The sequence below is a fragment of the Melanotaenia boesemani genome, chromosome 7 (assembly GCF_017639745.1).
Source record: "Melanotaenia boesemani isolate fMelBoe1 chromosome 7, fMelBoe1.pri, whole genome shotgun sequence".
Lineage (NCBI taxonomy): Eukaryota > Metazoa > Chordata > Actinopteri > Atheriniformes > Melanotaeniidae > Melanotaenia > Melanotaenia boesemani.
The window spans coordinates 961284-974608 of record NC_055688.1 but is presented as its reverse complement, the minus strand read 5'-3'; the positions used below and the strand labels follow the sequence as shown (position 1 = coordinate 974608).

Below are 13325 nucleotides of genomic sequence, written 5' to 3'. Positions count from 1 at the left end.
AATAAATCAGTAAATTTAATTAATTTATTTAATGATTAATGTTGTTTTATAGCAAAAACGAACAGGCTCTGTTAGTTCCAGGTTCAACATGTGCAATAAGGTTGTTAAAAAGGTTGTTAATAAACATTGAACCAGTCTGGACCGCAACTGTTCCAGGTTTTTCTTTTTGGCCCGAAGTGTGTTGACTTTGGCCGCCCTGCTCTACCTGAAACAGTTGTTTTTGGCTGCATCTCAGTTTTAGTCTTCAGGACGAAAATGTTTATTAGTTTTAGTCACGTTTTAGTCGTGTCTAAGTTTGATAGTTTTAGTCAAAGAAAGTATTAGATTTTAACAAATGAATTTAGGTCAGTAATACGTATTAAAGTGGAATCAAGGTTAGCAGGTTATAACAAGTAATTAATAAAACAAGTTAACCTTAATGCTTTTACATAATAACCAGATCCTTTACCAGACTGAAGCTTAGCCGAGACTTTACCATCAACAGGGATGAAATGCTGCCGTGTTACTTAACTGCTGCTGGACAGAAACTTTTATTTCTATATTTCACCTTTTTTCATGAACAGATGCCCGACTTCATCATACAAACATGTCACACAAGAAAATATCAGATCTATAAGTTCAACATACAGCAACACATTGTGAGCTTGTTGTTTGGTTATTTTCATCATTAATTAAAAGGAATGTTTTTAGACTTCGAAGGTTTCTATCCAGCAAATACTGGAATTAGTTTCTCCTAAAAAGCAAAGAGAACAACATCCTGACTTTGGTAACTGTGGCTTTATTTCTGAGACTTTTCTGAAGTGTAAAACTCCACCCTGAACACACACATGTCCAAAATATGAGCAAAGGATGAGGAACACATGCTCAACGTGACCTGGTCTGCCAGAGAAATGATGATGGATTCAAGTTAAAATATATCGTTTCCTCGCTTCCACCAAACCCCTTCATCCACGCTGCCGCCATGATTCCTCTGTGTGTTATGGGATGTGTCTACCTGCTGTGTGTGTGGTTCAGCCAGCTCAGTGTGTGTGTGAGTGGACGTGCACGTGGAGGGAAACGTGCATCGGGAGTGAAGAGAGCGGAGAAGTGGTGTAAAAGTATGAAAGAGGTCTTGTAATAAAGCCGTTTCGCAGGCCAGCCGCTGCCTTTCTTCCTTGTTTCACCCCGTTAACGCGTGTAGAGGAGGGAGTTCACCCCGAAGAGAAAGCTGCTTCAGCCCTGGAGAAGAAGGATCCCCGTGTCTTCCAACCACGGTCAGAAGAGGAAAACGGGAAAGGTTAACATACGAATGAATGAAATGCACGTCAGGTGGTGGGCGTGGCCAAGGTGCCGCAGCATTGCTGACTGACAGGTCGCGCTCGCAGGAAGCAGAAATGTCGTGTTTTTAATGTCGGACAATCAGCCCTGGAACATTTTCATCTCGTCTATGAAATCTCACAAACGTCTCGTCATGTTTTCATCATCAGAGCCATTTTTAGCTCGTCACCGTCTCGTTATCCTCTTGAAAAAAAGGTTCAACAAAATAAATTCGTCACCATTGATGAAAACAACACTGACCTGACGACCATTTAAATGTCTTTTTTGTTTGTTTTGTTAAAAAACTACATCTCTCGGCTGGCCTGGGAACGCCTCGGGATCCCTCCGGATGAGCTGGTAAATGTGGCCGGGGAGAGGGAAGTCTGGGTTTCCCTGCTTAGGCAGCTGCCCCCCCGACCCAACTCCGGATAAGCGGCAGAAGATGGATGGATGGATGGATTGTTAAAAAAAAAAAACATTTTGTGGAAAAAATCGTAGTTCACATTTTTTTTTCAGAATCATGCAGTCTGACTGTAAACAAACGCGTTAACAGCAGTAACTAATTCATGTAATAAATTGCATTAAGAACAAAACACCTCACAGCACAGAAACTATTACATGAGCGAGTCAACATCATCACAGAAGAAGTGGATGGACGGGAGAAGGAAAAACATGTTCAACACACACTCTGTCACGATCCAACGTGGGCCATAAAGAAAGGAAAACAACAAGTCCAAAGAAAAGAAAGAGTAAGGAAGACATGCAAACTGGAAAGAAAAACATAGACACAGTAACCACACATCCATCCGGGGAATAACAGAACCAATACGAGGACCATGAAGAAACAGCAGTAAAACCTCACACAGAACTACGGCAGCTTGTTCTTCATCCCAAACACGAAATAGCACAGGAAAAGAAAAGCAGCATGATATACGAAATACCTGCAGACCCTGCATTAAAACCAACATAAGAAACAAGACAGAGCAGGAACAGGAGCATTTAAAATCAGCCACATCGGATCCCTGCAGGAGGAACAACCACGTTGTGGACTGGGACAGAGCAAGGATTGTCGGATCGGAGGGAAACTAATTAAAACATTGGATAAAGGAGGCAGAATAGACCAGGCTAGCACCTCCATAAACCAGGATGGGGGCGTCCATGCTGTCACACCTGGGATTCCCTACCCTAGAGACCATCACCGGACAGGGGTGTGGCCTTCCCAGCGATCGGATAGGTTTGCTGGGACGGCCACGCCTCCAGAAAACAGCTGATAATGTCAGCAACACGTCAGCGGACGTTTCTGAGGAAGGCTGCAGGTGACAGCCGAGACAGGTTGGGTTTTTTTTCATCTTATTATTGTCGGAATAGAAGGAAAAAACACTCATTACACATGATTATTTTAAAGTTCAATACGCCTTTTTAAATAAATGTAAAAAACAATTAAATAAAAATTATTCCTAAATGGAAAAAAAAAAAAAAAACAATCTTGATGTTGCATTTATACCTTATTTCCACTCAAATAAAAGGGGGAAATGTCTAGTTTTTATTATTTCTAGGTTATTATGATGTTATTTCACTGGTCCGGACCACTGGAGACCAGAGAATGTGGAACCTGCAATAAGAGGAGTTTGACTCTCCTGTTGTACAAGCTGATTGATGGTGGCAAGGAACCTGTTTTTAACTTATTCTACCTTTTAAATTCTGACCAGGTAATAATGACACAATGATTGGTAATGATTGGAAACAGACCTACAAATCAAACTCAGCTGGACTGCAGTTTTTCCTTCAGATGACAAGCAGAGCTACTAGCATCAATGAAGACTAAGTCCCTGAAACTTCAGCATTCCCTCATCTGCGTTTAACCATACTGATCCTTAACACTGATATCCAGAGCCAGGACAGTTTTCAGCATCAGGAACATGTCTCTAAATCAGCGTTTCTCCATCCAGGTCCCAACTGCGCTGCATGTGTCTAATTCTAACACACCTGATTAATGAACTTGATGGGTTTTCTTTACTGAAAACACGGAGCATCAGTGTCCTGACATCCAGCATCCTCTACATCAGGGCTACTCATTCCGGTCCTACCAGGGCTGCAATCCAGCAGGTTTTAAATGCTTTCCTGCTTAAACACACACCTGAATCAAATTAAATGAATGTAACAGACAGTAACAATTATTCATTTAATTCAGGTGTGTTGGAGGGTTACATGGAAAAGCTGATGGATTGCAACCCTAGTAGGACCAAATTGAGTAGCCCTGGTCTACATAAAACCTGAGAGGAATTTACTGATGGACAGACATGTTACCATGACAACAAAGTTTTACACATATATTTACACATCAGCTGCTAGAGGTGGGTGCATGTTCCTTACCCAGGTACTTGATGATGAATCCTCGAGGCGGGTTCAGAGACCTCCGCATCCATCCCTCCCTCAGCACCTCCAGGTGGTCCTCTTTCCCCTGGATCAGCAGCACGTGCTCATCTATCCATCCCAGGAAGAAAGTCTCGGACACGGCTTCAGTAATCCGCTGGTTCCATATGTGCTGCTGGGAATTTTCCGCTTTGAAATCAGCAAAGATTTCGTAGCCGGTGTGGTGTCTGGGCAGCTCGTCGCTCTCCGACACACCGGCCGCACCTGCCGCGTCCCCAGCCCCGACCCTGGACAGCACTATGGCCAAAGAATGGGGCGCTATCTGAAGGAAAGACTCCATTATCACCACGGCCTCCTAGCTGGCTATGAACTGCTGTCCGGTCATTATACTGAGCTATTCCAGACAGAGTTAATGTGAAATAAAAGTCCCATGTTAGCTGACTGAGCGGCTCCGCTGAGAAGCCGCATAGCCTATCATCCCACGACCATGCAGCTAACCTGTTAGCTTTCGTTAGCTTGTTAGCAGTCCAAGGAACTCATTCCTGTCCTTCACGCCTCTCTCTGGACAGTAAACCTCCGCTTGACTAGATCCAGTATTTAACAAAGGTCTGAGAGGAAGGCTGTGGACCACAATCGTGAGATGACACTGATCATTTCGGCTGTCAGGCTCATTGCTAGGTCACGGACCTACGTTCTGCTAGCTAGCCTGATGTTAGCGTGTTGATTAATTCACCCTGGCAACAGATGAGCGAGCCGCCCTCTTCTTGTCTCCAGGCAGTACCGTGGTCTCGTGGGACGCCTCTGTTCCTATGGTCCCCACATTTTATGACGGGACACGGTTTACAGTCGTCTTACAGTGTTGTCTCGTTCCTCATCTACTGACACTGAGCACGAGATCGTAGCTGTATGCAGGATCACCTCATCTAGACACCATGACAGAGAGCGTCGTCGTACGGCGCCGCGTAAAGGCCTATTTATGCTCGCCGCACAATACGGATACACACACGTACGTACACTATCGTTCGTATCGTACGTCACTTACGCACGTAATTTGGTCCGTTTTCACGGAGCTTATCGTTCGTTCCAGTTGTTCTCGGAACTCAGGGTTCCGAGGGAATTTTGCGCGTTCTCGCCGTCTATGCATAGGTTCTCTCTGGGTCCTCCAGCTTCCTCCTACCTCCAAAGACATGCATGTTAGGTTATGAGCGTAATTTGGTACATTTTCAGGGAGCTTGTCACTTGATGCAGAAGACAGAGCATTACCACTAGAAATCGTGGGGGCAGTGCTGAGCAAATTAAGAGAGAGGTATTTGCAAAAAGATTAAAAGAAAAAAGCTGCTTGAGCAAATCTGGCTGATGATGGACACATTATTCAAGGAAATTCAAATTGGGTTTAAGTCCATATCATCTTGGAGTTGAAAGCATTAATGAGAAATCTCCAAAACAATTGACAATTTCAAAATGAACTTTGAGGATCCTCATGAATGCAAGAAAATTGACCTGCTCTGATTCGGCCTTTCTGCGCAGAACAAGTAAAGTGACTTTTACAAAGTTTTCTGACTCCGACATGAAGACAGACGACTGATGGACTGATTTTGAATTAACCTTTCTTCCAGCAGTTTCTTCTTCAGGATTGCTTCCACAAAAGGCTAGTGTTATCCACACAACGAATGAATGTTTGTTAAGGGATGGAGGAGTGGAGTTGGTCTATCGTAAGGGTGACACCACCACATTTCAGGTGGATCAACTGACCCGAAAGGATCGGTCGAAGTGTTTTTGGTTTCACCAAATCCCACTGAACCACTATGAGCACATAGTAGGTCCACAGGAGCAGGTCATTCAGGAGGACTACCCCAAGTTTCAGGTAAAACATGACACAGTGGTTTAGGAGGTATCAAAATTTCAGTATCAATCCCTACATCACTACTTAGCATGGCACCAGTTTTCAGCTATAAAATAATAGTTTTAAGTAGGCCTGGGTGATATGAACCAAATTTTATATCTCTATTTTTTACCTGAATCATGATATCTAAATATATATTTTTTGTTAAGAAACCACAGAAACTGTTCTAATTTACAGCCTTCAGTGCTAAATACACATTTATTAAGGATCAGCAGCACATGTGCATTAAAACAGTTGATTGACATTAAAGTAGCTTTATATTAAATGACATGTTCCTACAACAAAATCAATGAGACATACCATAACGAAAATACAGCTGTGCAAAATGCAAAAGAAAAGATTCTTCTAACTCAAAACAAGCTATCTTGATATAAATGACATTCCTTCATTCTATATCGCATCTGATAAAGTCTCAATATATTTGAAAATCTTGATACGTTGCCCAGCCCTAGTTTTAAGCATATGAGAAACGTTTAAACAAACATTTACCCTGCACACAAAAAGATTAAACAGCTATAGTATCGATGCAAACCGGACACATCAGCCGAATTTTTAAGCTAAAGAAGGTCCTTCATGGGAGCTAAAGCACTCTTTATGTGATGTTAACTGCTAAGCTAACCCTATTAGCAAAGAGGAAAAAAAGCGGTAATATGTTGATAATTTTACTTTTATGGACCCTTAAAGTTGTCACAAACTAGGAGTGAAGCAGCAAAATAATAAATTTGAATAAAGTAAGTTACTTACCCGGTGTAATTCTCCTCACCTTGCCCCTCCGCAGCCCACTGCCAACAGTACTGGTGACCGTTACAACATCCCATAATGCAACTGAACTTTTTTAAATTTACAGTACAATGCTATGCGTCATCCAGTCGTCCAGTAAAACGTTGGGTGCCCTTTGAAAGGTTTTATGTGCACAGCACAATAAAGTATTAGTGATAACCAGCGACTTACTGTAAAATTCAAATGTATTTTTTAAACTAAATCAAATCGAATCAAACTTATATTATTATATTTATAAAGCCCTTTTCATGCCGATGGCGATATGATGTTCTTAACATGAATAAGAAATTTAAGCACAATTCAACTAATGCATGTTAAGAACAAAACAAGCCTTTACGCATCAAAACAGAACTACATAAAAAAAAAAACACTCATGAGGATCTTTCACACTGTTGCACACACACAAAGCAACCCCTTTGGAAGCAGTAAGAGCAGCTACCAATGAATAACTATATGAATGAATAGATAATTAAATAAATAAATTAACAACTAAATAAACAAGAAGCAATACAGCTGAGTAAAATGAAAAGAAATTAATGTTGAATGAAATACTAGAGTTACGGTGGAAGGACTCTCGGAGCGGTTGACCCCTACTCCTCTGGTGGCAGTTCAAAATAGGATGGCTTGGGACATGCTCAATTTGTTCGTGCATGTGTTGCGTTCACGGTTGCCTAGAGACAGACGCCACATTCCGCCGCTGTTCACAGCACCTGTGCCTTTTTAAAACCTCCTCTGCACCTGATACTCCACCACGTCCTTGAAAGCAAAAACTCTTTTATCCTTAGCTGGACAGCGTCCGTGGAAATGTTTACAGGACGGACTGTAAAACGTGTCGGCGTGTTTTCAGTGGCCCGGTGGGTTGTCTGACATCAGACATCATGTATCAGGAGAACAACACTGGAGACACAAACACAGAAGACTAGAGCATCAGGGTCCCAGTTCTTCATCCCCTTCATCTCCTGAGATTGATCTCAGTGTGGGACATCATGTCATGATTGATCCATGAATTTAGAAGTTTTTAAAGTCAAATAAATGATTGGTTTTTTTCTTTTTTTTTTTTTTTTTAACTTGTCCTGTCCAGCATCATAGCAGCAAAATGATAATCTGGTTTCTGTATCGTGCTGAACAAATTTGCTCTGCCAAGGGGAGGCCTATGGGTAAGGCTCCTCTTGATAATGTGATTAATTTATTTATTTATTTACTTTGAATCACGGAATCTATGTAATCTTGCTGGACCTGACCGGAGGGGACAGAAAAAGATGGAAAATAGCAAAAAAAAGAGCAAAAGGGAAAGAAGAAAGGAGACAAAAAGATCACAGACAGAAGGAAAACGACCCTTCAATCCACACCATCACCAGACAACAAGCTGTTACACCTGTACATGAACACACCAGAAAATTTCCTACAACTTTTACAAAAGCAGAAACATACACACAGAAAAAAACTAGTCATTACGAGTTTTTAAATAATAACCAAATCAAAAAGACATAACAGCGACCAGATACTAACTCACAGGAAAAAAAAAAAAAAAAAATTTATCACTTAGTATTAAAACCCACTGGGCACCTCAGTGACTGTGTCAGCATGCAGAGGATGAGGAAGAGGAGCGATCAGTGATGAAGAGTGGTGAGTGAGATCATGCAAATGCGACCACGCCTCCACGGAGGCCAGATGCAGACCAGGGCCAGAGGCCCGGGCCCTCAGCTGCAGACCCGGAGCACCAACCCAAGCCACCCCACCACGAAGACGACTCCAGCCCCACCCGAAGGGCAGCAGAGGAGAGCCCCAGCAAGAACCCCCCACGGTCCCGGGGCATAGGTCCCAGTGGGCCAAGATCAGCAGCCGCCGGCCCTGCCAGGGACCGGCTACCCAGGGCAGTCCAAGCGAAGGGCCCAGGGCCCCAGGAGCCCAGAGGCGGCCGCCCCACCCCCCAAAGGCAGAGGGCCCACAACATGCCTAGGAGGACCAGGCCCCCCCAGACAGCCACCCGGCGCAGGCCAGCACACACCCCGATGTTCCAGCTGCACACCCCGGGAACCAGGGTGCTGTCGGCCCCCTCCCCACCTGCACCCTATATAACCCCACACTCACACCCTCCCCCATGCCGCACCCGCAATCACTCACCACCACACAGTCATGCCACACACAACCCACCCACCATGCCCCGTGGGGGACACCCCAGGCGGACCAGAGGACAATGAGCCCCAAGCACCCCCCCCTTGACCCTAACCCGGGGCCTGGCCCCGGGGCAACCACCTCCCCCCGCCCGCCCCCGGCCACACACAGGGGGAACAGGGGTGTGAGAGGTCCCCAATACCCTCTCCCTTCCCGCTCCTGACTGTTTAGGTAGTGTGTGTTGTGTGCAATTAAAATTGAGGGGCAGTGACCGCAATGAGTCGGGAGCCGGGCCACCTAAGTGGCCCCGCCCGACATGCACCGCATGCCATGCCCCCCAGGTGTTGTTTGTGTGTTGTGTTTCTTGTGTTTTGGTGTCTCGGTGCAATTAAAACTGAGAGGCGAGTCGCCACGGGGTGCATCCAAGGAGACCACTGCATGGTCTCCTCCGTTCCACTCCGTATGGCTCCACGCCTCCCAACTCCCTACGTGTCTGTGTGTGTGAGACAGAGAGAGCGGGAAGTAAGAGGGGTCCGGGGATGTACGTCCAGAGGGAAGCAAACTTCCCTCTGGATGATGAGCCTTTAGTGGCATTAGGCACCCCCGCTCCCCAGGAGGCCCCCCAGGGCAAGACAGGCCAGGAGAGGCCGCCCCCCACAACCGGGCCACTCAGGGACCACAGCCAGTGAGCCGCCACCAACCCTAGAAGTGGGACAGCGGCAGACCCACAGTCCTCCACCTACACTAAGTGATGGAACTAAGCACAGGGGACCAGAGGGAATGAGATTCAGCTAAATAGTTCTTTGAGGAGGCAGACATTGTCTCACTACTGATGTGGTCAACTAAGAGATTCCTAAACTGCTGAATACACAGATTATTTTTGGTTTTCCAGTTCACAACGATAGTTTTCTTTGCGATGCATAATGCTGTGCGTATCATGTGTGCAGAGTTAATTGCCATATTAATGTCACCCAAGTCACCTAGTAGACATAGTGCGGGGATTGTAGGAATATTACATTTAAACCATGTTGACATGTCCACACATACCTGAAGCCAGAACCTGTGGACAGGTGTGCAGGACCACAAGGCATGGAGGTAGTTATCTGGTGTGTTTTCATTGCAGTGTGTGCAGATGTTTGATTGTGACAGACCCATCCTGAACATCCTTTGTCCTGTATAATGAGTTCTATGCAGAATTTTGAATTGAATTAGTTGCATATTTGAATTTTTAGTCATTTTAAAGGTGTTTAAACATATTTGTGACCATTTATCTTTATTAAAGTTACTGGATAAGTCACCCTCCCATTTTGAAGTTGGAAGACAGATTGAGTCCTCTAGTTTGAATAATAGTCTATATGTTTTTGATAATAGCTTTGGGGCATTGAGATTCATGAATTCAGCCACCCTAATAGGTAGCTGTAAGTTTAATTGATTAATGGTATATTTTTTACATATAATAGATTTAAGCTGGTGATATTCTAAAAATGTTTTGCTGCTGATTCCATATTGTGAAGTGAGAGTATTAAATGACAAGAAGTTTCCATTTTCTATTATATGTTCTAACTGTTTTATTCCTTTATTTTTCCATTGAGTAAAATTGATAAGCTTTTTGTTTTGCAGGATGTCAGGGTCGTTCCAGAGGGGTGTAAACTTACATGGAAAAAGTGAGGATTTGGTTATTTTTAGAAAATCCCACCAAGCCACTAAAGAGGAACTGATATTGATGCTTTTAAAACACTTATGTGTTTTGATGGTTGAGCTGATGAATGGCAGGTCAGAGATAAACACATCCTCACACAATGCTTGCTCTACATCTAACCATGATTCATCCAGACTGCTAGGTTTAAGCCATTTGATACGTGATGGCTTATTTTTCCATAAAAATTTAGATATATGTGAGTCCAGTGACTTAAACCAACTGGAGGATGGTTTAGTGGGTATCATTGAAAACAGGTAGTTTACTTTAGATAGAACCATCATTTTAACTGTGGCAACCCTCCCCATGAGTGATATGGGTAAGCGCCTCCACCGTGATAGATCATCCTCTATTGCTTTAAGTAGCTGGACATAATTTAGCTTTGTTAGTTCTGATAACCTGAGGGAAATGTTTATGTCTAGATATCTAATGTTTCCAGACTGTATTGTAGTATTGGGTGTGTTTTGTAGGTCACAGTTGATGGGCATAATAATAGTCTTAGACCAGTTAATACAGTAGTCAGATATTGATGAGAATGTGTTAATAAGTGTGATTGTCTGGGGGAGAGATGTCGGTGAGTTCTGGAGGAAAAGTAATACATCATCAGCATAAAGACTTATCTTGTGTTCTATATTTTTGGCATGGATTCCTTTAATCTCTTTATTTTGTCTTATGGCAGCAGCTAGGGGTTCAAAAGCTTCTGTTTGCCTCTCTGCAAACAGAAGCTTGGAGAGGTTTGATCATTGGTCTTCACACATGCATTTGGGTTGTTATATAATATTTTTATCCAATCTATGAAAGATGACCCAAACCCAAATTTGTTTAACATTGCAAATAAAAATTTCCAGTTTACTCGGTCAAATGCTTTTTCTGAGTCTAAAGAAATGACTGTGGATTCCAGGTTATGTAAAGTAGAATAATCTATGATGTTAATTAATCTACGCATGTTAGTAGAGGAATGTCTACCTTTAATAAAGCCTGTTTGGTCAGGATGTATTATTAGAGGGGTTATTTTTTCTATTCTTCTGGCCAAAGCTTTGCTAATTATTTTGAGATCTTCATTTATTAATGAAATTGGACAGTAACTGGATGGAAGTGTCTGGTCTTTACCTGGTTTTAATAGTAGAGTAATATCAGCTAGGTTCATATTTGAAGGTATGTTTTGTTTTTCCCTTATTTCTAATATCATATTGTAGAAAGTGGGTGCCAACGTTGTCCAGAATTCTTTGTAGAATTCTGCTGGGTAACCATCTGGACCTGGAGCTTTATTGTTGGGCATATGCTGGAGAGCTTCATGGAGTTTGCCGACTGAAAGGGGGGAATCCAAGGCCATTTTATTTTCCTGTTTTAATTGTGGAAGATTAATGTTACTAAGAAATTTATCAATATTGTCATCTGTTGTAGTTAGTTGTGATGTATATAATGTTTTATAGAATTCTTTGAAAGTGTTATTTATCTTGTCAGGGTCGTGGCTGATGTTTCCTTCTGGATCTCTGACAGAGGAGATGGTTGTTTTCTCCTTGTTTGTTTTTAACTGTTTAGCCAGGAACCTTCCAGATTTGTTGCCATGCTCAAAATTCTCCAAGCGAAGTCTTTGCACCAAGAATTGCGTCTTTTTATCTATTATTTCATTAAGTTCAAGTTTAGCTTTGCTTATAGCATTTAGTGTGTGTTCTTCTGGGGAGACATGGTAAGCGTCCTCTAAGGATTTAATTCTGAGTTCTAACTCTGAAATTCTTAAAGTTTCCTTCTTTTTCTTATGAGAAGAGAAGGAAATAATTTTCCCTCTCATTACTGCTTTTCCTGCTTCCCAAAGAACACACGCTGAAGTTTCTGGCAAGTCGTTATTTTCTAGATATAAGGACCATTCTCTTTTGAAGTAGCTGATAAACTCAGGATCTTTAAGTAGTGACGTATTAAATCTCCAGTTTCTAGTTGCTGGTTTATTGCTCTTACTTCTCAGAGTGAATGATACTGGTGCGTGATCACTAATGCTAATAGGATGGATTCTGATTTCTGACATGTCATTCATCAGCGAGCTGCTAGTTAAGAAATAATCTAATCTAGAATAGGAATGGTGGACTGAAGAGAAGAAGGTGTGTTCTCTTAGTGTGGGATGGAGAGAGCGCCAAGCATCACAGAGACCACAATCCTTCATGTACTGTTTTACAGTTTCTGAGGATTTCCAGACTCGATGAGCTCCTGTGGTACTTTGTTTGTCCAGTAAAATGTTAAAATCACCTCCTATAATTAATGTGTTATCTGAGTGACCTTAGAGGAGAAGAGGGAGTGAAAGAAGGAGGATCATCTACATTTGGACCATATATATTTGCGATACATAACTTAACATTTTTAATAGATAATGTAATTATTATAAATCTGCCTTCTGGATCTATGATTGTATTATCTATGTCAAAATTTAACCTTCTATTAATAAGAGTTGCTCCTCCTCTCTGCCTAGAATTATAACAAGCTGAATACACGTGTGGAAACTGGGTTGTTGAGAGAAGATCTATTGTTGAGTTTGATAAATGAGTCTCTTGGAGTAATATTATATCTGCTTTCATTTCTTGCAAACGATTAAAAATGTTTAACCTCTTTTCCCTTGTGCCAGCTCCACGCACATTCCAAGTGACAAATGTGAGTTCGTTCATGAACCAACCACAGAAATGAGGCTATATGCATATTACTGAAGCGTGTGTGCGTGCATCCCACTGCTTCTCCACGTGCATGTGTATCTGCCTGTTGGTTGTGACAGGGATGTGTGTGCGCTTGTGCTGTTCTGTGTGTGTTCCTGTGAATCATGAAAAGTGCTGATGTGTATATAATATAATGACAAGTGTTACCGTTAACTGTTAAAGGGTCGGAGAGAAGAAGTGTAAAGAGTGAAAAGAGCGACAGTGCCAAAGGAAAAAAGTAATTTAAAAACGCATCTGTGCTGAGAACAGTGTAGTGGAGACGGGCAGTGGATTTACTGTTAACTAAATTATCTTTTATGGCAGTTTTGTGGATATAACATGATCTAGTGAGAAAACAGGAAAATTAAACCACATACCAAGTCAGTAGAGCCACGGAGTGATGTCCGGGTCGCGGTACAGCTGTCCATTAATAAATAATTTATCCACCGCGATGACAGCGCGAGCACCTTGCGTGATGGATTTT

General features: G+C 42.5%; 1 protein-coding gene across 1 annotated transcript in view; it reads right to left on the bottom strand.

The window, feature by feature from the left end:
* LOC121643032 (storkhead-box protein 2-like) overlaps positions 1 to 4668 on the bottom strand; it is a 51565-nt gene extending 46897 nt beyond the window's left edge. The window contains exon 1 of the mRNA XM_041990203.1: positions 3670 to 4668. Coding sequence (XP_041846137.1) covers positions 3670 to 4009 — 340 coding nt within the window. The 5' untranslated portion in view covers positions 4010 to 4668. The remainder of the gene's footprint in view (positions 1 to 3669) is intronic.
* Positions 4669 to 13325: the final 8657 nt, after the last annotated feature.